Source organism: Belonocnema kinseyi, chromosome 7 (genome assembly GCF_010883055.1).
Source record: "Belonocnema kinseyi isolate 2016_QV_RU_SX_M_011 chromosome 7, B_treatae_v1, whole genome shotgun sequence".
Lineage (NCBI taxonomy): Eukaryota > Metazoa > Arthropoda > Insecta > Hymenoptera > Cynipidae > Belonocnema > Belonocnema kinseyi.
Genome location: NC_046663.1, coordinates 46,451,180 through 46,476,054, shown reverse-complemented (window position 1 = coordinate 46,476,054; position 24,875 = coordinate 46,451,180). Strand labels below are relative to the sequence as shown.

The 24,875-nt window shown below is 26.5% G+C and overlaps 3 protein-coding genes across 3 annotated transcripts in view; 1 reads left to right on the top strand and 2 right to left on the bottom strand.

Annotated features, from left to right (window-relative positions):
- The window catches only part of LOC117176149 (coatomer subunit gamma), a 29,361-nt gene extending 19,795 nt beyond the window's left edge, over positions 1-9,566 (bottom strand). Inside the window, exons 1-3 of the mRNA XM_033366232.1 lie at positions 9,431-9,566; positions 8,916-9,237; positions 3,341-4,123 (exon numbers count right to left, since the gene is read on the bottom strand). Of these exons, the coding sequence (XP_033222123.1) occupies positions 3,341-4,123; positions 8,916-9,237; positions 9,431-9,470 (1,145 nt within the window). The 5' untranslated portion in view covers positions 9,471-9,566. The remainder of the gene's footprint in view (positions 1-3,340; positions 4,124-8,915; positions 9,238-9,430) is intronic.
- A 3,278-nt stretch (positions 9,567-12,844) lies between these two features.
- Positions 12,845-24,040, top strand: LOC117176807 (sperm-associated antigen 7 homolog). Its single transcript, XM_033367118.1, has 5 exons — positions 12,845-13,224; positions 13,303-13,370; positions 17,429-17,517; positions 20,568-20,905; positions 23,676-24,040. The coding sequence occupies exons 1-5, from the start codon at positions 13,146-13,148 to the stop codon at positions 23,798-23,800; spliced, it is 699 nt and encodes a 232-aa protein (XP_033223009.1). The 5' UTR covers positions 12,845-13,145; the 3' UTR covers positions 23,801-24,040.
- Positions 23,811-24,875, bottom strand: part of LOC117176806 (exocyst complex component 8) — a 31,790-nt gene continuing 30,725 nt past the window's right edge. The window contains exon 8 of the mRNA XM_033367117.1: positions 23,811-24,317. Within this exon, the coding sequence (XP_033223008.1) occupies positions 24,111-24,317 (207 nt within the window). The 3' untranslated portion in view covers positions 23,811-24,110. The remainder of the gene's footprint in view (positions 24,318-24,875) is intronic.

Here is a 24,875-nt window from a genome sequence, read left to right as displayed (position 1 = left end):
AAAACGAGATCTTTAGTGAATCTTTAATAACAAAAAATTAATTGTTAACAAAAGAGTCACTATCAACCAAGTAATTAAATCTTGATTAAAAAAAAGACGAATTCGAAAAAAATATCTATTAGCTGATATTTAAACCAAAGAAGATTGAAATTTTTAATAAAAAACAATGGTATGCAACCAAAAAAAACGGATTTTCAACCAAATACATGAATTTTTAACTAAAAACGAGCAATTTAAAAAAAAACCGGAAGAGTTTAATTTTTATTTTAAAAAAGTGATTAAAAAAAGAACAAAAAAAAAACGAATTTTCAACCAAATAATTGAAAAACGCTTAAATACTCTGACAACGCTTAAATGACAGGCCTTGGCCTTACTACTATTTGGCCACCTGGTGCCGAAAACTGGAACTAGAAAGAGTAGGTATAATTTTGAAGATGTATTTAAATTTTTTCATAAATGTGTTTTTACGATTGTTTTTTGAAATATAAAACAATAATTGAGTACTAAAAACAAATATTCATAAAAAAATAGTTTTAGATAGAATTTCCATCCTATACTGTAAGCTTAAATAAACTTTAATTAATGTATGTAGCGACAAGTTTAATCCAGATTATGCAGAGAATACGAATGATAAACGATTAAAATTTAAATACGAAATCTAACCTAACTTTTAGATCAGATTTTTAAATAATAAATATTGCATGTATAAATTAATAAAAATTTACTTTGAGTTCATTTTTGCTGCAAAATAGGTCTATTTAAGTTTATAATCTTTTGAAAATTATAATAAATAGTACAATAACTGTCTCCTTAGAAAAATATTTCTTTCAAAAAATGTGTTTTTTCACTGTGTAATATGTAAATTCCATCTTAAACCCTTTGTTTACGATAAATGTTCATTTTTATTATTTAATAAATACTTTAAACTCCACAAAAAAGTTGTTAAAACACTTTTATGCACAATTTTAAATGAATCTTTAAAATCATCAAATTTTATTCACATATTTTTATTTTTAACCAAATAGTTGAATTTTCAATCAAGAAGATTAATTTTCTAACACAAAAAGATGATTTTTCAGAAAAAAACATTTTTTTATTTATTTATTATTTTATTATTTTATTTTATTTATTTTATTTTTAACCAAATATTTAAAGTTCAAACTTAAAAAGGATGAATTCACAACGAACAGTGTAACCAAATTTTCAATTATAATTCAGAAATATTTCTTCTGAAAAAATTCTGAATTGAAAAAGGGCTTTTTAAAAATACTTTTCTTCTAAATTCGAATGATAATTCTTTTTAAAAATTCCCGTTCAATGTCAAAACTTCCCCATTTCAGGTGAAATTATATTTCATCACGGAAAATCCCTGTCCTAAAATAAAGACGATAATTATTTTCTAAATTGTCTAGAAATTGTTTTTAAACCAAAATTAAAAAATCATTCTTCCTATTGGGAATGGTGGTCTACCATTTCGCCACCTGGTACCTAAAACTTGAACTAGAAGGAGTAGGTACAATTTTAAAGTTGTACATTAATTTTGTCATAAAAGTGTCTTTCCGGTTATTTTGTGAAGTATCAAAACTTCACTATTTCATGTAAGTTTCAAGAATTAAATTTAAATAAACAAATCTGATTCGAATACTAAATAATTCACACGTATAAAATGGAAGCTACTGACAATTTTAAACTGAACAATTTTTAATTAAATGCAGTTAATCAGCCAAATTAAAATTTTAAAGCAATTTTAAGCCAGAATCATTAATAATTGAACGATTAAATTTTTTTTTGTAAACTGAACACTTCCTAAATTAAAAGTTAAATTATTTCTATTTTAAATGGTTAAAAAATTCTTAAAACGCTTCCAATTTTTAAAAATTTTTTATTATTTTCGAAATTATTTCAGAACTTTTAAACATCTTTTAAAATGAATCCACTTTTTTCTCATTCTTTTTATCCTGCCAAATTGAACAAGTTTTCTTAAAATCTTTCACATTCATTTTTTGATAATTTTGTAAATCTTTCTAAATTTTTTTGAATAATCAATCAATATTATCTTTTCAAAATAAAAATCATTATTAATTTTCATAGGAAATGTTTTTTAATCTTCTGAAGCCATTCAAAATTCTTAAAAATCTTTTTAATTTTTTGTTCCTAATCTGCCAAAATCTATATTTTATTAAAAATCAGGACGTGGGCTACTTACACCGACATTTAGTTACTAATATAACGTAGACACATTGTTAAAATTTTTTCTAATCATTTCAAATTTAAAATTGAATTGTTTCAAAACTTCTAAATATTTCAATTTCCTTGATTTTTTTTATAGAATAATATGTGTTCAATTGCTATTTATACATCGAAGTTCAACAATTTGACTTACAAATTAAGCTTTTTTTTAATAGAACAATTAAAATATGCCGTTCAAACTTTAGTTTGTAATATTTTATTATAATTACTGATTTTAAATACACAGTCAGATATTTTTAAATATTAAGTAATTCTTATTTTTCTTAATTAACAAATTTAAAATTGAATGGATTAAATATTGAAACAGTTTACATAATTTTTAACGTTAGAAACTGGAAATTCTAAAATTGAGAACTGATTTCGAATCATCTTGTAAAATTAATTATTATTCACTTTTTAAATCTTAAAGAACAATTGCATTTTAAAAATCATTATCAATTTATATTCACAGTTTATCAACTAAAAATGTTTTTTCTATATGCAAATTAAAATGCATCTTTAAAATCGTATCTATTCTTTCTAGTTCGGATTTTTTTCACCAGGTGGGGTATCGCAGTTTAACCATTTCCAGTATGTTGTAAATATTATCAATTCAATTATGGAAGCGGAGTTAGCGAAAAAAATCTCACAGAGCAAAAAAGTGCAAAAGGTTTTTCTTATAATCGAAAACAAATGTAAATTATTTCTCTCATAAGGTAAAGATACATTTAAAAATGTACGCAATTAGACTCAAGGAAAGTTAAAGTCTTCAAATCATATGATGAGCTCCCTTTTTAATTTTTAAGAAGCAAGTGACCATTTATTCGGTTTCACGGTAAAATTGTAGAATTTTCTAGAACAGCCAAGTGCATTAAATGATAATTGCACATGAATAAACAAGTTTATCCATTAGACAAATCTAAGATCCATAAACCGAAAATAAGTAAATAAATGCGTAACCGTAAATAATGAAAACTAGAGTATTACTGCAATCAAAAGTAAATACCCGGTCTACCAATCAATTCGCCAGTCTGATTTTTCTTCTAAAAAATTGTAAAATTCCCGATATGTATACATAAATAAACACAATAATAAATACATAAAATCATACCTGATAGCCTGTACAACCACAACTTTAAATTCATCGGATATTTCGGAAACAAATGTGGCTATTTGCTTCATGAGACGATCAACGGAGCTTTCAGCGCCAGTTTTCAGAAGAGTCGTGATGGCCAAAGTGGCAATTGATCGATTGGAATCTGTGATCAAGTTCTCCAGGTCTAAATTACAAGCAGTGACGGCAGCCGGATGAGTCATGGCAACCTTGTTCAAAGTGCGTACCGCTGCAAATTTTAGTGCAGGTTTCGGCGAACCGCAGAATAATTGCAAAACACTGATTGCTGGTGCAATTTCTCGAGTGCCACTGCGTCCCAAATTCACTAAAGCGTGCGCAGCCTCATAAACTACCATTTCCGATTTGTGGCGCAAGCAAGCCTCTATGAATTCCAAAAGCTCGGAACCCTCGTCGAGCTCTTCCAACAATTTACAGGCCATTCTGATCAACATGCAGGCTGCATATGGACTCTTTGGACTGGTCCGCATCAGTTTAGCGACCAATTTAATCACAGCGTGTTTGTCAGATTTGCGAGCTTGATACAACACTCCCAGAGCGTGATATTGAACCATGACATTGTCGGAATTAAGAGCTTCTTGGGCTTCATTCGCCCACCTTCTTGCTACGTCTCCAGAAACGCTGGTTAAATGTAGCGATGAAACGAGTGCAGCACTAGAAACAGCTGGTGACCGATCCACAATTGCTTGCTTCATATATCGCTCAATGGCTGCTAACATTCCACCGTCAGTTATAGTGCACAATGCTCTTATTGCAGCAGCCCTGAAACAAAATATCAGGTTCATTCTCATTCAATAATCATAAATACTTTCAACTTAAATAATACATTAAAAAAAAAAAACGATATAAAATTCAGCTCTGGATGATTGGACACATAAGACCAGTCATTCTTAACCCTTAAAGTGTATTGTGGGTCTCTGACACCCCAAGCAATTTTCAAACTCTTATAAACCATACTTAGTTCGAAAAAATTGAGTAAGTGTCACCATCTAGTTTTAGTTGGATACACTAACTGTGAGTAAAGTCGTTTAGCATAATGCGTCAAGTCTACTCACAGCAGCTGCTGAAAGTGGAGATAAAAACGTCGTGGGGTACTAACACCCAGCGTGCACTTAGTGAGTAAAAAAGTAATTTTAAAGCAAATTTTTTTTGTTGAAATTTTTTTGATTTTTGTTTACTTTCTAACGTAAGTATGTCACATCAAGTGAAATAATTTTTTTTTCGATTATTTCATACTTTTTTTCTTTGTAGATGGCTTATAACTTACGGCAGAACGTCATGTGAGAGCAGACTCTGGACGTATTGAAAAAAATATAATTGTTTAAATGGAGTTATATATGTCTCTTTTTTCAATTTCTTGTATTTTTACAGTATTACATGTCAAAGTACCTCTATTTTTATATAAATAAATCGATTTAAAAGCAAAAAATCTGATTCATCATTTTATCATAAAATTGACTTTTCAACTGTGCTAATAAATATCTTTTTTTGAAAGCATCCATGTTGCAATATTTTTTTTATGAAAGTACACTATTTCAAAAGTATAGTCATAAATTTTCAGGTTAAAATAACTAAATTTGCGTGAGCTGAATTTTTAAGTAAAAAACCCCATTTTTCCACTTTTTTCAATATTTTTTTTAACAAACTTAATATGAATAAATGGCTATATAATCAACTCTACCATATGAAAGATACCTTAAACCGTATCGAGCAAAACATGCTCTGAAAACATAGGAAATAAGGTAAATTTTCACGAAAATAAATAAATAACAGGGGAATAAATTCTTTTAAATAAAATTAATGTAGATACCATATTCATAAGATTTCGAGACGAAATATATTGCATTTTTAACAAAATAGTTCTATTTTCAAATAAAAAAAAGGTGAATTTCCAACCAAAGAGTTGAGTTTTCAAACTAAAAGTTCGAATTTTTATAGAAAACATTCGGCTTGTAAACTTCAAAAAATGAATTTTCAACAATAAAGTTGATTTTCAACCAAGAAAGATAAACTTTTAACAAGAAAAAATCATCTTCAAACAAACAGTTCCATTTACAACGAAATAGATGAAGTTTATAGCCAAAGATGTGCATTTTTAACAATAATTTTACATTTTTAATCAAATAGTTGAATTTTCAACCCAAATGATGAGTTAAAAAAAAAAGATAAATGTTTAACAAGAGTAGAAGTTTTAAACAAGAAAAAAAAATGCAACCAAATTCTTGAATTTTGCTGTATAATAGGTTAAATTTTCAGTTGAAATGATTACTTTTGATAAAAAAGAACTGTCAACAACAAAAAAACGTACTTAAAAAAATAGTTACATTTCTGAATAAATTTTCAAATTTAAATTTTTTAAATTAAATTTTAAATTAAAATTGTAAATTTTTAAATTAAATGCCTTTAAATTAATGCCTTTTTAAATTAAAATTGTAAATCTTTCACTGGAAATGTTAAATTTTAAACCAGAAGGATGAATTTTCAACTAAATTGATAAATCATCAATTGGAATAATTGACTTTTTTAACAAAAAGATGAATTTTTAACCAAGAAAATATATTTTTAATAGATGAGACTAATTTTCAACAAAGATTATAGAATATTCAACTTGATTAGTTACATCTTCAGTTTCAAAAATTATATTTCAACGAACGAGATGAATTTTCAACCAAAGTAATGGAATATTCAACTGGATTGAGTAAATTTAATTTTCATTTTAATTTTCTACAGAAAAGATGAATGTTTAACAAACTACATAAATTTGCAACAAAAAAAAAGATTGTTTTTCAATCAAATCGTTGAATTTTCATCAATTTTCAGTTAAACAAATTCATTTTTAACGAAAGAGATGAATTTTGAAAATAAAAATAAGAATTTTCGACTAAGAAAGATTTTTCAGACAAGAGAGAAAAAATCCAAAAAACCGTCGAATTCTCAGCTAAAAAAAATGCATTTACAATAAAACAAGTTAATCCAGTAATAAAAATCTACTAACACAGATGGAAAATTGTTATTTAATTTTATATGACAATTTAAACAAAAGTTAAGTACGCTCTCGAAAAATTTCTGCAAAAATGGCTGTAAACGAAATAATTGAAAGTGGAACACTTGAATTTTAAAATTGTAGTTTAAAAGTTTTGTAACTCAAGAATTTTGTATTCAAATGCTCAATAATTTATACGTATAAAATGGAAGCTACTAACACGTCTAAAGTGAGAAATTTTTAATTAAATGCAATTAAACTGTCAAATAAAACATTCTAAACTTGTATAAATTGTCGAGTTCAAAGAATCAAATTTAGTTCCGAAAATATAAATCCACGTTATCATTTTTAATGCTCTAAATTGAAAAATCAATTAATCAATTACAATTTTTTTTTAATTATATAATTTTAAACAAATTTAAGTTAGACTCATCAAAAATTGAAGGATTTATTTTTTTAATGAACACTTGTTAAATTAGAAGTTAAATTATTTTAATTTTAAATAGTTTAAAAATTCTTTAAAATCTTCGAACTTTTATTTCAAAATTTTGAAAAATCTACATGTTGTTGTTTTACATTTTTTCAAATTCAACATTATTTTTGAAGTTTTTTTAGACCTACTAAAGATCCTTTAAAATAATTTCAATATTTCCTAAACATTTTGCAAAACTTCTGCAAAATTAAAAAAAATGACCCAAAATCTTTAACATTCATTTTTGATAATTTTTATAATTTTCTAGATATTCACTTGAAAAAACTTTTCAAAATAAAAAATCATTTTCAATTTTCCTCGTAAATTTTTTTTTTCTTTTGAATCCGTTAAGAATTCTTAAAGAGCTCCTGTTTTTTTTGTGCGAAATCTGGCAAAATATATTTTTTGTTTTAAATCAGGCCGTAGGCCATTTACACCGAAAATTTGGTACGGATAGCCCGATTTTGTTGGTACACGTAGATACTTCCTTTAAATTATTTCAAAACTTCTAAATATCTCTTCAGCTTACTCGATTTTTTTCTAATAATAATAGGCGTTCAATTGTTATTTATACATTAAAATTCAACAATTCAACTCATAATTTTTTTTTTAAATAGTACAATTAAAATTGTGGCGTTCAAAGTTTAGTTTTTTTTTCAGTTTTTAATATTTAATTTATAATTACTGATTTTAAAATAACAGTCAGATATTTTAAAATATTAAGTAATTCTTATTTTTCTTAATTAAAAAATTGCATATTGAATAGTTTGAAATGGAATATTTTATACTGTTATAATATTTGAAATTTAATGAAAGCTTTTAATAATGAATATATTATTTTGAAGTTTTTTGGTCATTTGAAATTCAGAGGAGTTGAAATTGTATTCTTTATGATTAAAAGCTGTCATAGTTAAGTAATTAAATATTGAAAACTTTTTAATTTGAATAATTTAAAATGTCAAGCGATTAAAATTTCAGAATTTAATATTGAAAACTAAATTGAATCTTTCAAAGTCAAAGCTTCTGAAATTCTAGAATTTTATATTGTTATTGCATTATAAAAATATAATTTAATATCAAAGCAGATTAATCAAATTTTTCTAAAATGAACAAATTAATGGCATTAGTAAATTTAAATTTGCTAATTATATTTTCAAAAATTCAACTTGAACCAATTCAAGTTTAATTGCAAAATTGAAGCCTATGAAAGGGAAAAATGCAAAATTTAGCATTCATCATAAAAATTCAGAACTGAAAAATTGTAACCATTTTAAATAACTGAAATTATCCATTTACTGATGTGTCAATTTCAGATATTTTAATTTTAAACTCCATTTTTAATTTTTTAATCTCAAACCTTCAATTTAAAATAATTTATTTAAATCTGTAACTAAAAATGGGACAATTTTAAGATCTTACATTGAAAAATTAAAATTAAAATAAAGAATGCAAAGCAATATTGCTATAATATGATTTCATTTTTGAAATTGTACGATTTCAAGCTTTTTAATTCGAAGTTGCTTTATATTTTCATACAAAATTATTAAATTCAAAAACTGACTGTTAAGGCTTTTAATATAAAATTGTGAAATATTTAGTAGCGAAATGGTCCTGAAATTTTTAATTTGAAACTACAATATTGTGAAATACAAAATTCAAAACCTACAAAAATTAATTTAAGAAAAAACTAGTTAAAGGCCTCAAAGATTAAACTGTTCTAGAATAAGACACACAAAATTATAATTTTAAATTGAAATTATAGAGATTTTAAAGACGATAAATATATTATTAATAAATATCATATTATGTAGTGTCAAGTGAAATCTAAAACTGGATAGATTTTTTAGTACGAGATGTGCTTTTTGTCAAATAAAAAAATCATTTTCACCGTTCAAAATTGCAAAATTGCAAAATTTCAAATATTGCGAGAAATATTTGAAACAATCACAAATTGGCGAATCCTGGGTGGCTGACCACCCTGGTGAAGGATATGAAGTAATGAAATAAGATTAAATGCACTTTGAGGTTAGAGCATTTGTTGTTAACGAAGATAATTCTATTAAAAAGTTTAGGCGCAAATAAAATAAATGATATCTTACCTATAAAGATCTTCCTTTCCTGTCATGTCTTTTGTAAGACTTGAAGTCACAATAATTACATCTTCAGCCACGGAACTGAGTTCCTTGATACCCAAATAAACTAAGCGACGTAGAACAACATCGCGAGATTGAAATAATTTTGTCATAGCAAAGAATGTTTCTGTTGCTTCTGTGGTGCCAAGCTGTTCTCCTTGGTTGAGTAAATACAAGATTTTTGTTAAAATATGTGCACATTTTCTAGGGTTGACAGGTGTGTCGTTGAAGGTACGAGCTTCTTGAAGCACCGATGTTTTTTCCAGATTTTGAAATGGATTACCTCCCCCTGCAAACATTCATTCAGAGTGCATTAAAAAGAAGGTTTTCCAAAATTAGGAGTTTTGCTAAAATGCAGGAAACATGTGTCGGAAAACTGTCAAAAGAAGTAACCAAGGAATGACGTGAGTGACCGCTAAAAATCAGTGTAACAGCACACAAGTGTTCACTGGGTGTTTGACTAATAACTTGTCTATAATTACCGTCTTCCTCCTCCTTTTTATCACGCTTAAAAGCGTTCATTTTCTTCAGCGACAGATGAAACTTGTTATAAATACGGACACGTCACCTGACTACACAGAAAGAATGTCTAACCCGAGTCAACCAAAGTTTACAGTCGATAAGGTTACTTCTCAACAGGCCACGAATATAGATCCTCAAGGATGGTTGAGACACGAAGCTACTGTTCATACTGGACCTGACCGGAACAGGCCTCAAAAGTGCGCGATTTTCAAATCCGAGTCCTATATCTTCATTTTTTACTATGGAGCTTGCAAAGTATACAATAAATCATAATGTGTTTCGTGCAATATGCGGGAATTACAATTTTTGCGAAAAGAACCGTTTAGAAAAATTATCATAGAAAATCAACTTCGTAAAATTCACAAATGACGTTAGTAAAAGGGGGAATAGAAGCGGGTGGAATGAGGACTGTAAAGAGAAAAAAAGGAGGTCAGAAAGGAATTAAGAAAGTGGAGAAAAGAAAAAAGTAATGGGAAAGAATATAGGGGAAAAAAGAGTATGTTGAGTTGTGTGATCAAAAGAAAGAGGAAGAGAATAAAAGGTTTGAGGAAGAGGCGGAGAAGGCTAGGACGGAAGAAGGGATATGGAAGGTAGTAAATAGAGAAAGAAAAAGAAGAAAAAGAGTAAACCAAGATATTGAAATGGTAGAATGGAAGAAATATTTTTTGGATTTGCTAGGAGGATTAAAAAGAACAGTTATAAAGGGAGGAAAATATGATAGAGAAAGAGATGAGGAAGAAGACATAACAAGGGAAGAAATAATTCAGGTTTTAGGAATAATGAAGGATGAAAAGGTACCTGGTATAGATGAGATTTTAAATGAAGTATGAAAATATGGAGGGAAGGAACTAGAGGAATCGGCATGGATAATGTATAATAGAGTTTGGAGAGGAGAGGGGTGGCCAGAGTTATGAAAAGAAGGAGTAGTTATACCAATAGTAAAGAAAGGCAAAGGAGAGGAGGTTAAATATTATAGTGGAGTGACGCTGATGCCAACACTGTATATAGTACATGTTACTATTCTGTGTTGAATGTTAACTCTCTTTGTTTGGAAATTCTACTGCTATTTATTTTTTGTACAAAATTAATTTTTTGGATTAAACTCTAATTATTTTCTTGAAAATACTTTTTTTTAGGGTTTCTTAGCCCTGGTCAGAAAATCTTATTGTCTTGGTCGGGTGTCCGTCTGTCCATCGGATTTTTATCCTGGGTGCTGTATAATAGAGCAGAAATAAAGGAAGTGGAATTAAGGGAAAGGAGAGGTTAAGAAGTAGGGAAAATAGTGGGAAAGCAGTAGAAGCAGGGCTACCGAGGAAAAATGTGCGGTGACAGTAATTAAGGAAAAATACTGGCTCGGAAGTAGGAAAAGTAGGAAAGGGGGAGAAATAAAGGAAGTGAGAGGAAATGATGGGAGGGTAAGTAGGAGTGGGTAAAGGAAATAAGGGAAAGTAAGTACAAATACTGGCGAAGGGCAGGAGAAGCGAGGGTGAACGTAAGGGGAAACTAGGGGACGGAAAGAAGAGAATTTAGAGAAATAGAAGAAGAATGTAAGTGTATGGGAAATAAGGGGAAAGTAGTGGACATGAGGGGTTGGCAAAGCATGTCGGTGAGGGGAAATGTGGAGAGGCGAAATAGAGGCAATTATGGGAAGATTAGGAGGAAAGTGAAGTTGGAACAGTGGAATTATAAAAGTAGAGGGGAAGTAGGGCGGTATAAAGGGGAACAAGGGAGGAAATTTATGGGAGGGGAAATTTTAAATACTTAATTATGTTCTTAATAGGCTCCGAAACCTTTTTTGTAGGCGCGCGGCACTTACATTTATTAATTGTTTATTTTCAAATTATTTTTTTAAACTGAAAATGAATTTATTCTATTTAAAGATTGATCATTTTAGTTAATAATTCATATCTTCAGTTAAAAATTTAACTATTTTTTTTACATTTTTGTTACGCAAATTGATTGAAAGTCGATACTTTTAATTGAAAATTGATATTGTTTAGTTGAAAGTGTGTTGAAATTTCAAATATGTGGTTGAAAATTATGTATTTTGTTGAGAACTGTCTCTTTTGTTTGAAGCCAACCATTTTTAATTAAAAATAAAAATATTTTTTGGGTAAAAATTGAACTAATTTATTAAAAGTTGAATTAATTTGTTAAATAAAATGTTTCGTTGAAGATTAATCTATTTGACTGAAAATTTAACAATTTCATTGAAATCTTTGTCGGTTTGTTAGAAATCAACTACTTAGATCAAAATTCGCATGTATTTGATGGCAAATTCGTATTTTTTGGGAGATAATTAATCTTCTTAATAAAAAATGTTTCTTTTTTGGTTTATATTTGAAATATTTTGCTGAAAAATAAACAATTTTCTTGAAAATGCCACTGTTTTTGGTTGAAGTTTAATTTTTTGTTGTTGAAAAATTCAACTATTTGGTTAAAAATTAAACTAATTATAAATAAATTTTCAACTAAAGGAGATAATTTTTCGACTAAAAATGTCAACTTTCAACTATAAATGGAATCGTTAAATTTTCAATTAAAAACATTAATTTCATCTTCAACTATAATAGATGAATTTTCGATTAACAAAATTCATTTACAACTGCCAAAAAAGCGAATTTGCAATAAAATATTTAAATGTTTACCAGAGATGATTTTTTACCTACGGTGATGAATCTTTAAATTTAAAGTGGAATTTTTAACAAAGTGGATCAACTTTTCACGAAGTAGTTTAATTTCCATAAAGAATAACAATTTAATTTTAGATGAATTCCAACTAAAAATATCACAGAATTTGCTATCCCTTATTCTATACAGTAGATCCTCGATTATCCGAAGCTCTGCGTTATCCGAGGCAACATTACAGCTAAAAAACGATTGAGCAGATTGAAACTTCCGACTTCCTTGAGCCACGTTAGTTACAATGCTTTGTACCATAACGATGAATCCACATTCGTAAGCTGTTTACTTTTATTTACTAAATGTTTATATTTATTTTTCTATTTAAAATATATCAAAAATAGATAACTCTTCCGAATTTTATACTTCTGCCGTATGATCCGAGTTTTCACTCATTCGAGGATAATCGAGGTTCTACTGAACAAAATTTGTCTAAGCAGTACTTTTTTACAAAAAATGTAATACCTATAATACAAATTTCGCGATAGATTGTGATTTGTTCCATAATTGTCAAGCTTTACATAGTCAATTCATATTTTTTTTCTAATAAAAAATGAAGATTGAAGACTTGGATTTGAAAAATACGCTCTTTTGAGGCTTAATTGATCCGGTTTGGATCCGGTATGCTCTAGCCAATCAAATATCCCTACAAATCAGACTCAACCACGAAGGTGACGTCACGTGCGTTAAACTCACATCGTTGACTTTCCTCTACCCACCTTGCTCATTTTATGAATTTCATTATTTTGTGACATTTAATAAGTTGGTGTTTTAGGTTAGAATTTTGTTACTAACGTTATTAAATCAAATTGACAAATGACAGCTGTCATCAGCCTCAGTTGACAAGCCCAATTTTGCTAGACATGTTGACAATTTGACATTCATCACGCCATCTTTAAGTCCGAGGACGCCTGAATGTTGCTATCTTTTGCTAATTAAAAATTCTAACTAACTTCCTTTAGTTTAAAAATTGTGTGTTCGATAAATTAAATCATGGATCTTCTTGGCTCCATTCTTAGTTCCATGGACAAGCCTCCAAGTATAAGTGACAAGCAAAAGGCGTTGATTAAAAGTTAGTTTGAAACATAACCTCTTTACTGTTAGCACACACAATTATTCAAGAAATGTTTATTTACCTTGATTTTTTTAGAACAAAAAGAAGAACACGAGAAGCGTAAAAAAGCAGACGCAGAGAAACTCAAGAAATTTAAGGAACATGTAAGAATAAATATAAATTTTAAATAATATTGATAAAATAATATTAAATTGCTTTTACATATTTAGTTTTAAGTACACTACCGTTCAAAAGTTTTAAGTTCACCTCATTTTTTATAAGTTCTTTTAATTTCAATTATGTCAGAACTAAAAAAATATTTTAAAGGTTTAAATGTCCTCAAAATGTTGTATAAAAAGAGCCCAAGATAAGTAAATTTGAATATTTTTTAAGAACAAAAAAGTTGGAAAACTTTTCAATATTTGTAGTAAGAATAATATTTTTGTAAATATATGAAACATATAAACATGAAGTTTCTATAAAAGTTCATCAAAATATATATTTAATTTTTATTCTGATTTTCCTACAGATAAAGTTTTTCTTAAATTCTTCTTCCTTTTTTGGTAAAAGATTGAGTTTCTTTAAATTCGTGCTATTTTTGGAATATGTAGTTAAAAAATAGACAATTTGGCTTCTTCTTCTGGCCTCATTTTATGCAGAATTTTGTGCGATCTGGGGGAGGGGGGATTTTTAATTTATAAATTTTCTGTAAAATCAATTTTGCATATCATAATTTGTAAATAAATAATTTTACTCCATCGCAAAATCTATTTCTGAATGCCTTTAAACATTATTGATGGAAGAGAGAATTTTTTTCAAAATTGGTTTTTAGTAAGGGGAAATAATTATGTTCTTAACTTTTCACTTACACTCTATAATTTGTAAACTTTCTTACATTTTTAAAGATTTAAGACCAATTTAATCATGGGGTAAAACTTTTTTTAAGAATTCAAAAAAAATCGAAGCTTTTTAATAATTATGAAAGATTTATGAGAATATTTTAAATGATTCTTTTATAATGAATACTAAGAGAAAATTGAAAAAGATCACAAGAAATTTTTGATTGTTTCTTAAAATTTTTAAAAAGATTTTTAAGCAAATTTTCCAAGTTTACCATATCATATAATTTTAGAAAAATTTGAGTAAATTTAAGATATCCAAAAGTTTTGAATCGATTAAAAAATAATTAAAACTTGTAAAAATGTATAAAGAATTTCGTAAGATTTCATGAAAATGAACGAAATTTCTTTTTTTTTTATAAGAAAAAATAAAATGTAAAAAATTGTCAAAGAAGAATCTGAATGATTTTAAGACGATTTTATTTTTTTATTTTGCAGAATTTAAAACAAAATTGAGCAAATTTTTAAATAATTTTCAATGACTAGGATGTTTCAAGGGTCTGACAAGATTAAAAAATAGAATTTTTTCAATATTCATGGGAAAAATTGTTATGATTTTTTCTTCTGAAAATATAACATTAAGAAGAGAAAATTAGAAAAGGTTTTCAAAAATATCAAACGATTTCCTAAAATTTCGAAAAAGAGTTAAAAATTTATAGCAAAATGTTTTGACTTGGTAAGAATAAAGAATCATATAAAAAATCGACTAAATTCAAGAAATATTTAGTAGAATTGAAGAGATTCAAAAAGAATTGTAAACTCCAAAAGATTGTTAGAAAATTAGATTTGTAAAGATTTAAAAGAAAATTAGATTCTTTAAAAGAATTTCGAAATGTTTCAAGAGAATAAACAAATTTTGATAAAATCCCGGGGAAAATTTAGATGAATATAAGGTAGTTTTTTGAGATTTTGAATGATTTTTTAACATTAAAAAAAAATTAGTCAGTTAAAAATACTTTTAGGAATTTAAGACGTTTTAAATAGATTAGAAATATTCGAAAACTTGGAAAAATCCCGAAAATTTATCAAATATTTCTTGATTTGTTTAGGACTAATACTAAAATTTTTTTAGAAAGACTGGAATTGTTCATAATATTTTGTAAAATCCTATCATACAAACAAAAGTTATTTAAAACCTTCTATATTCTTTTTTTTACACAACTTAAATAATCAAAAATTTTTTTTTCATTTTCTTAAGAATCTTAAAAATATTTTTATATAAATTCAAACGCGCACTCATAATACTTATTTTCTTGTTCTCAGTTTTCAGAATTTAATTTAAACTCGAATTTAAGTGTTCAAAAACGTTTAACAAATAAATAGTTATTTGAAATTTGTATGTTATATTATTATTAGTATTATTTTTTATTCTTTATGGTATTGAAGAAGTGTAAGTAAGAAGTGCAATTTTTTTTGTGCCTTTGGACATCAAATGAAACCATTATGAAGCATAATATTTTAGGTCTGGAATTTGGGGAATTTTTTCACATTTTATATTATCTGAGGGGTTGAAAACGAGGGTTTTCCGGAATGGGTAGGAGAATAAAACATTTTTTATGAGCTTTAGACATCAAATAGAACTATTTTAAAGCATAACATTTTAGGTCTGGAACTTAGGGTTAAAAAAAATCTATTTCGATTCTTTATTATCTTGGGCGTTGAAAACGAGGGTTTTCCGAAAGAAATAAGAGAATGAAACTTTTTTTAGTACCTTCGGCCATCAAATGAAACCATTCTAAAGCATACAATTTTAGGTCTTGTAGTTAGGTTTTTTAAAACATTTTTTTTTATTTCTTATAATCTTGGGGGTTGAAAAGGAAGGTGTTCCCCAAGAGATAGGGGAATTAAACTTTTTTTTTTAGTATATTTATACATCCAATGGAACGATTTTTAAGCATAATATTTTAGGTCGGGAACTTAGGGTTTAAAAAAAAATTATTTCGATTCTTTATTATCTTGGGCGTTGAAAACGAGAGTGTTCTGGAAAGGGAAGGAGAATTAAACTTTTTTTATGATCTTTAGACATCATATGTAACCATTCTAAATCATAAAATTTTAGGTCTGGTAGTTAGGGTTTTTTGTGAAATATTTTTCGATTTTTAATAATCTTGGGGGTTGAAAACGAGAATGTTCCGGAAATGCAATTTTTTGTAATTTCTTTGGACATAAAATGGAACCATTATAAAGAATAATATTTCAGGTCTGGAATTTGGGGAATTTTTTGAATTTTTTTACATTTTATATTATCTTAGGGGTTGAAAACGAGGGTCTTCCATTAGGGGTAGGAAAACGAAACTTTTTTATGATCTTTCGATATAATATGAAACCATTCTAAAGCATAAAATTTCAGGACTGGTAGTTACGTTTTTTTTGTGGATTTTTTTCGATTTTTTATAACCTTGGGGGTTGAAAGCGCGGCTGTTCCGGAAGAGATAGGATAATGAAAATTTTTTCAGTATATTTAGACATCCAATGGAACGATTCTGAAGCATAATATTTTAGTTCTGGAATTTGGAGAATTTTCTGGATTTTTTTACATTTTGTGTTATCTTAGGGATTGGAAACGACGGTGTTCCGGAAGGGGTGGAAGAATGGAACTTTTTTTATGATCTTTAGACATCATATGGGACCATTCTAAACATAAAATTTTAGGTCTGGTAGTTAGGGTTTTTTTGGGAAATTTTTTTCGATTTTTAATAATCTTGGGGGTTAAAAACGAGGGTGTTCCGGAAGAGATAGGGGAATGCAATTTTTTGTAGTATCTTCGGACATCAATTGCAACCACTATGAAGTATAATATTTTAGGTCTGAAATTTGGGGAATTTTTTGGAATTTTTTACATTTTGTATTATCTTAGGGGTTGAAAACGAGGGTGTTCCGGAAGAGATAGGATAATGAAACTTTCTTCAATATATTTAGACATCCTGTGAAACGATTCTGAAGCATAAAATTGTAGATTTGGAAGTTGGATAATTTATTATGATTTTTTTATTTTTAGGGGTTGAAATAGGGTGTCTTCAGAAAGAGATATAAGTGCGTTACTTTCTGTATTTAATTTTGGGCCTAAATAATCTTATAATCAGCCCTAATATTTTATGTCTAGAAGTTCTGTCATTTTTTATGATTTTTTCGATTCTTAGGAGTTGAATTGGGATGTGTTCCCCAGGATTTTAGGTAAAAGGTCGAAAATAATGTTACATAATGTACGAACGCTCCCTAATTAAAATGAAAAGAACCTAATCAATCATAAAAGAAAGTTGAACTTGAACTTTTGACTGTAAGTGTATATGGAATTATTTTTAAATGATATAATTTATACCCAGGTCGAAGAACGAATTGACAAGTTTCTCAAAGACGATGCTGCGAAAGAGTACAAATTTCCACCGATGGATAATGTTTTTAGAAGTGTAATGTACGTATGCATGAGTGAAATCGAATAATTTCAGTTATTTTGCTAATTAACCATTTTTACAGGATAAAGATCGATTTTTCAAAATTATGTTTTTAAGGGTTTTATGTAATTTAGGGCACTTTTTATCAATACATATTACAGAATGGCTGGAGGTCAGGGAAAATTTATGGAATTTCTATAAGAGCCACTTTCAATTTAATATTTTTATTTGAATTTTTTTTTTCGTTTGAAAAATATTAGAATAATTTTCAAAATGAAGTTTTGCGGTCACATCCATATAATATTTTTGTTAACAATTAATTTTCCTTGTATTTCTATTTGTTTATTTTGCAGTTTCTTATTCTTCCTGACTATTATATTTTTAGTTAAAAATTAAACAATTTTGTTAAAAAATCATCCTTTGTGGTTTAAGATTCAACTTTTTTTTTTAATTCCTCTTTCTGGGTTGTACATTCACGTATTTTGGTAGAAAGTAACCTTTTTGCTGTAAATTCATATTTTGGTGTTGTAATTTTTTAAATAAAAATTCAGCTGCTTGGTTGAAAATTAACCTTCTTTGGTTGAGGATTTAACTATTTTATTGAAAATTTGTCTTTTTTGGTTGAACTCAGCTGTTTTATATTTAAAGTTAACCTTTTTTTGGTAGAAATATCTTTCATTACATTATTTGTTGAAAATTCATATTTTTAATTGAAAATTCAAATATAATTGGTTAAAAATGGAACTACTTTCTTAAGAATAGTTTTTTTCTTAAAGATTCATCATTCTATTTGAAAATTAATCTCTTTGGTTTTACATCTGATTTTTTAGGTTGAAAATTAATTTTTCTAGCTGAAAAGGTAGCGATTTCAGTTGAAGACTCATAATTTTATTTGTAAATACATTTCTTTGGTTGAAAGTAGAACTATTTGTTTTGTAAATTGATCTTTTTTCATTAAAAATTTCAATTACTTGTGTAAAATGTGAACTACTTTGTTGAAAAGTTATTTTTTTTAGTTGAAGCTTCATCTCTGGTCAAAAATTTAACTGTTTTGTTGAGAATTCGTTTTTTTTCAATTAATTTTTTCAACTGAAAATGAAACTTCCATTTTTTGTTAAAATTGTTGTTTTTTTTATAGAAACCTAATCTTTTTTGTTTGAAATTTCCTCTTTTTTTGTATGTTGAAAATGCAACTTTTGTGTTGAAAATTCATATGTCGGGTTTGAAAACTCAACTGTTTTATAGAAAATTAGTTTTTTAGCTTCAAAGTTGATTAATTTGGATGAACTTTTTAAAAATAATTTTGCTGAAAATTTGTTGTCTTTTTTTTAAATTAATTTTTTACTAAAAATATAACTTCTCCATTTTTTGTTTTAAAAAAACGATCTTTTGCTATAGAAAATTCAAATATTTATTTGAAAATTTACATATTTTGGTGAGAATTAGTGTTTTTGGTAGACAATTAATGTTATTGATTCAAAATTCGTCTTTTTGGTTTTAAACTCTATCTGTTTGCGTAAAAATTTCATCTTTTGTGGTTGTAATGTCAACATTACATTTTTTGTTGAGAATTTGAATTTGCAGGTTAAAAATTCAAACATTTTGTGAAAAAGTAAGCTTTTTTATACAAAAATTTGACAGTTATGTTGAAAATTTGTCCTTTTGTATTCAGAATTCATCTTTTATGGTAAAAAAATATTCTTTGTTAGCTTAAATAAATTGGAATTTTTTAAATTATATGTGAAATTTTATTTAATTCATAAAATACTATATGTTAAAAACGTTACAAGGTTAAGATACTAGACTGAAAATTAATGGTGATGAAAAAGGAAAAATTGATGTGTAAAAAATAATAAAATTGGCAAAATTAAGTTTTGCGGCCACTCTGATATAATATTTTTGTCGGTAATTTATTTGCCTTGTACTTCTATTTTTTGTTTGTAGTTGCTTTCTCCTGATGATTATATTTATATTTAGAAAAATTTTATTTAGTCGAAAATTCAACAGTTTTGTTAAAAGGTCATCCTTGTTGCCACTTGCTTAAAAAAATCATTTTTTGTTGAAGATTTATTATTTTAGTTGAAAATACATCTCTTTGGTTGAAAATTCGATTTCTTAGATTGAAAATTTATTTTACTCAATATTTAAATATTCTAGTTGAAGATTGTATTTTTAGTTAGAAATACATCTCTTTGGTTGAACGTTTAACTATTTTTTTTTATTTAAAAAAATGAAATTTAATGGAAACATGATATTTTTTTATTGAAAATTTATATTTTCTAGTGGAAAGTTTAAACATTTGGATGGAGATTTATGTGATTTGTTGAAAACTCTATTTTTTTGTTGAATTCAACCAATTTTTATTTAAAAGAAACACATTTCTTGGCTGAAATATTCACTAGAATTTTTTTTTAATATTTACATTTATGGGGTAAAATTTAAACTAATTTTTTACAAGTTGAACTACTTTGTTAAAATAATATTTGTTGTTGTTAAAATGGTTGAAATTGTTGAAAATGAAATTGTTGAAAATTTAACTATTTTGTTGAAAATGCAACTGTTTTTGGTTGAAGTTTAATCTTTTTTTTTGTTGGAAAATTCGACTATTTGGTTAAACGAATTATAAATGAAGCTTCAATTAAATAAGATCAAGTGTCAACAAACAATATAATCATAGAACAAAATGAAAATCATTGAAAAAAACGTATTATCAATAAAATGATTAAATTTGTAACCAGAAAGTTAAGTCTTCAACTAAAATGATAAATCTATGGTAAGAAAATTCTTTGGTTGAAAATAGAACAATTTTGTTAAGAAAACATCCTTTTTGGATTAAATTAAACTGTGTTTTTGAACATTTTTCTTTTTGGGTTGAAAATCGAAACAGTTGTTTGAAACTTCGTCTTTCAGCTTAAAAATTAATCTCTTTTAGTCAACTGTTTATGATCTAAAATATTTTTTGGTTGAAATAGCTTCTATTGCATTATTCACTTTACTATCTTATCCAAAATTACTATTTATTCTATTATTTTTCCGGAATTGGATGATTTTTTCAATAATATAATTTCAGACATGATGTCGCAGAAGTAGCAAATGTTTGGGCGTACTCGTTTGGAGAAGAAGGCGTCGATAGGTACATTATGCTTTTTAAACGAGAACATGCCCCTTCGGAAGATCAGTTAAATACGTTACGTAGAGGTGACGAATGGAACGAGGAAGTGGGCAAAAGGATGCAAGAGGACAGAAAACGAGTCGCACAAGAAGAGCAACAATTAGCGATGTCCAAAAAAAAAAAGGACAACTTTGTTCCTACTACTTTCTACAAAGATAAATATCAACACTTGATTGGAAAAGATGCTGCCTTGCAAGCTGCTAGAAAAACAGAAGCAAATAGCAGTTATGGATGTGGTAAGCATAAATATTAAACAATTTCTTAATAGTAATTACAGGGATCACAGCGCAAAGAGAACATAAAAACGAGAAAATAGACTAACTTTTCACGAAAATAGGGGACACAACACTTTTGGCCGTTTTTTTTAGCGATAACACTATTTTCCTACTATTTCGAAAAAATGACACCAAAGTCACTATTTTTATTTACAACTGTTAATTAATTCCACTATTTCTTCACTTTTTCTTTTAAAAATATTTGTCAGTTTGTTCAAACTGTTAAATTTTCAAACCAAAAAGGTGAGATTTTAATAAAACAGCTCAATTTCCACCAAAAAAGATTAATTCTCAACAAATTATATAAATTTTCCACAAAACAGTTGAATTTTCTACCAAATTTTTTCATTAAAAGTCAGCTGAAGTCTCTACAAAACACTTGAATTCTCAAACTGAAAATATTAATTTTCACCCAAAAGTGTAACATTTTATACTTAAATCAAACAAATTTTAATTTTGAATAAAAAATAGTATAATAATATAACAAAAAGAGATGAATTTTTAACAAAATACTTGAATCCTTAATTAAAATAGTTTAACTTTATGATTTTCTTCCGAAAAAGACGATTTGTTAAAAAAATACATATATTTTCTACCAAAGAGTTAAATTTTAAGCCAAGAGAGTTAACTTTCTGTAAAAATACGATTTTTAAAGTAAATATATTAATTTTCTACCAAATAGTTGAATTTTCAATTAAATATTATGAATTTTGAACCAAAAATCGAATAATTAAATAATTAATTTTCAATAAAAAGAAATCGAATTTTATACAATATTATTGAATTTTAAAACCAAAGAGACGAATTCTCTATAAAACAGTTTCATTTTAAACGAAAAATGTTTTAGTTGATATTTAAACAAAGAAAGATTTTAATATTAAATAAAAAACAGTTACATATAAACAAAAAATATATTGTTATTTTAAAAAAAAGTTCATATTCTATCAAAAAATACGAATTGTCCACCAAATAGTTAAATTTTTAACCAAAAAGATTAATTTTTTACCAGAAAATACGAATTTTCAACATAATACATGATTTTTCAACTAAATATATTTCAAAAAATGTCTATTCCAAATTTTATTTGATTAATTTTTAGTATATATTTTGTTCGTTTCTAAAATTTGTTAAATAAATAGTTGAATTTTTAAACTAAACAAGATGAATTTTCAACAAAAAAAAAATGGTGAAGTTACATTTTTATTAAGAATTAATTTTCAATTTAAAAAACGAATTTTCTAAAAAAAACAGTTTAATTTTATGCCAAATTGTTGATTTTTGAACCCAAAAAGACGAATTTACTATAAAACAGTTGAGTTTTGAATCCGAAAATGTGATTTTTCTATAAAAAAGGTAATTTACAAACAATCGGTTGAATTTTCGACAAAACAGTTAAATTTTTATTTTAAAAAACACGAATTTTCAACTAAAATAAAAAAGTTGAATTTCAATTAAAAATGTGATAGTTGATATTTTAACAGAAAATATTTTGATTTAAAAAAAAAGACAGTTGGATTTAATCGGCAAAGACTAATTTTCAACCAAAAGTTGAATTTTTTACAAAAAAAAAATTGTTTTTCTACCAAAAGACGAATTTTTAACCAAGTACGTAAATTTTCTACAGAATTCTTTATTTTTCTAGTCGAAAATACAAAATTTCTACAAAACAGTTAAGATTTTTAACCCGAAAATATTCATATTTAACACAAAATTTATATGTCAACCGAAACAAAGTGATTTTCTATCAGATTTATTAATCAAACACTAGAATTTTTAACAACAAGAAATTAAATTTTCAACAAAATAGTTGATTTTTAAAGCTAAAACGACGATTTTTTTAGCAGGAATTTTAATTTTTAACCAAAAGTTAAATTATTAACGAAAAATATAATGCTATGTTTTTGAAGCAAAAAGAAAAAAAACTAATTATCAACAAAATACTTCAATTTTTAACAAAATAAAAGAATTTAAAACCCAAAAAGACTCATTTTCGACTAAGAAGATTATTTTCCTACCAAAAATTACGAATTTTCAAAAAAATAGTTGCGTTTTCAACTGCAGTGAAAAACAATTGTTTAAAGTAAAATAAAATTTCAACAAAATAGTCTAATTTGCAACCAAAAAGATGAATTTTTCAACCAAATTGGCGAATTTTAAATAAATAATGATTTTTTATTCAAGTAAAAATAATAAGTTCATGCAAATTCTTAAACTTTGAAACGAAAGGACGATTTTTTTTGTAAAACAGTTGAATTTTCGACGTCGTCGTTGAAAGTAATATTTTTAGATTGAAAATTCAACTCCGTGGTTGAAAGTTAAAATATTTTCTTTTGAGTTGATTTTTTTGGTTGCAAATTGGAACAAAAACTACAAGCTACAATAAAAAAATAAATTTTTGACAAAATTGTTTAACTGAAAATACTTGACTTTTTAACAAAATTCTGTAATTTTCAAATAAATAACCAAATATTGTAACTAAAAATATAATCGTCAGAAGGAACAAATTGCAAAAAATAGAAATACATGGCAAAAAAATGAATTATATTTTTAATAAACAGAATTATAAAATTTAAAATAAAAAATTGTTTTAATTTTTAAATTAAAAAAGAGAATTTTTTGCTTGAATTATAGTTAATTTAAAAAAAATGTAATTCGTATAGATTCAAGAAAAGCCTGTGAGTCCCTGTAATTATTTTAATTCAAAATCACGTTTATAATGATTTATTGTTAGTTCCCAGCGAGAATAAGAAGGACCAGAGGAGTATAGAACAAACTTTGGCTGATATTCGTGCAAAGAAAAGGAAACTGGATACTACAAATATACCAGCCAAACCTGACGAGGCTGTTACGAAATGATGAAAAAAAATTGGATTTTACACTAGAAATATTTAATTCTTATTTTACAACAAATTCTGTAAATATTTAGGACAGTATTTGCGAATCAGTTATAGTTAATTTACGTCCAAACCTAGTTGTTGCTACAATTTATTGACGTTTGGATATAGCAATCCAATATTGATTGGCGATAGAATGAGATTAAGCGTAGACAATAAATTTAGTTGAATTATTTCATATTATGTACAATATATTACATTAGTATACATGGAAGATTAAGATTTCTTTTCTTTACATTTTATCAACTTTTTCAGTGTCGTTCGGTAGAGTATTAAATATATTCAGTCGTTGAATATTTTTGAACTGATGTTCTGGGAGCGGGCTTTGGTTTACTTGGAGTTGGTGGTCCAAAAATAATTTGTTCCTTTAAAGCAATTAATTTAACGAATCTCTGTCTCGTTACACCTTTGTAGAGTTCAAGCGCTCGGGCGATTATAACATCACGGACATAGGCTGCATTATCTTGAACAGTCTGTCTCTGTAACATTTAAAATAGAGATTTAATTTAATTTATTTCTATCGAAAACAAAGTGGTATAACAATATATCGTGAAAATATCGCTTTCTATTACTTGAAGTTGTTTCGTATATCTTAAATTTTTAATTTTGAAAATTATATCAACAAATAAGTCATTTTAATCAAGAAAATGATATCCATTGGAGCTGATTTTAATAATTTAATGAAATAAGGAACCATGTGATAGGAGAGATCATAAAAAGTATTTTTATGTGTAATAAATTTACTGACAGCAAATTTACTGACAAGAAAATAACTTGATATTGTTTTATATTTAAAATTTTTAAGTTTGAAAATTAAATCAACAAATATTTTCCTTTAAAATAAAAAAAAAAAATAATAATAGAAAACAATACGCGAATTGAGAAACATTTGCATTTATTAAGAAAATTCTCTGACAATTCTTGATTTCTTGCAGGTACGAGGGTAGTTCAATAAGTCCTTAGAATGAAGTATAAAAACAATTTTTTTTTCAACATAATCTCCTTGGAGCTCTATACACTTGGTCAATCGCTTTTCA

What these genes read in the sequence shown, in the direction of transcription:
- LOC117176807 (XM_033367118.1), top strand. Translation starts at nt 13,146, where the DNA reads ATGGATCTTCTTGGCTCCATTCTTAGTTCCATGGACAAGCCTCCAAGT. An exon ending in GCAAAAGGCGTTGATTAAAA is followed by an intron (nt 13,225 to 13,302) that starts GTTAGTTTGAAA and finishes TGATTTTTTTAG; the next exon opens with AACAAAAAGAAGAACACGAG. An exon ending in AAATAGCAGTTATGGATGTG is followed by an intron (nt 20,906 to 23,675) that starts GTAAGCATAAAT and finishes ATTTATTGTTAG; the next exon opens with TTCCCAGCGAGAATAAGAAG.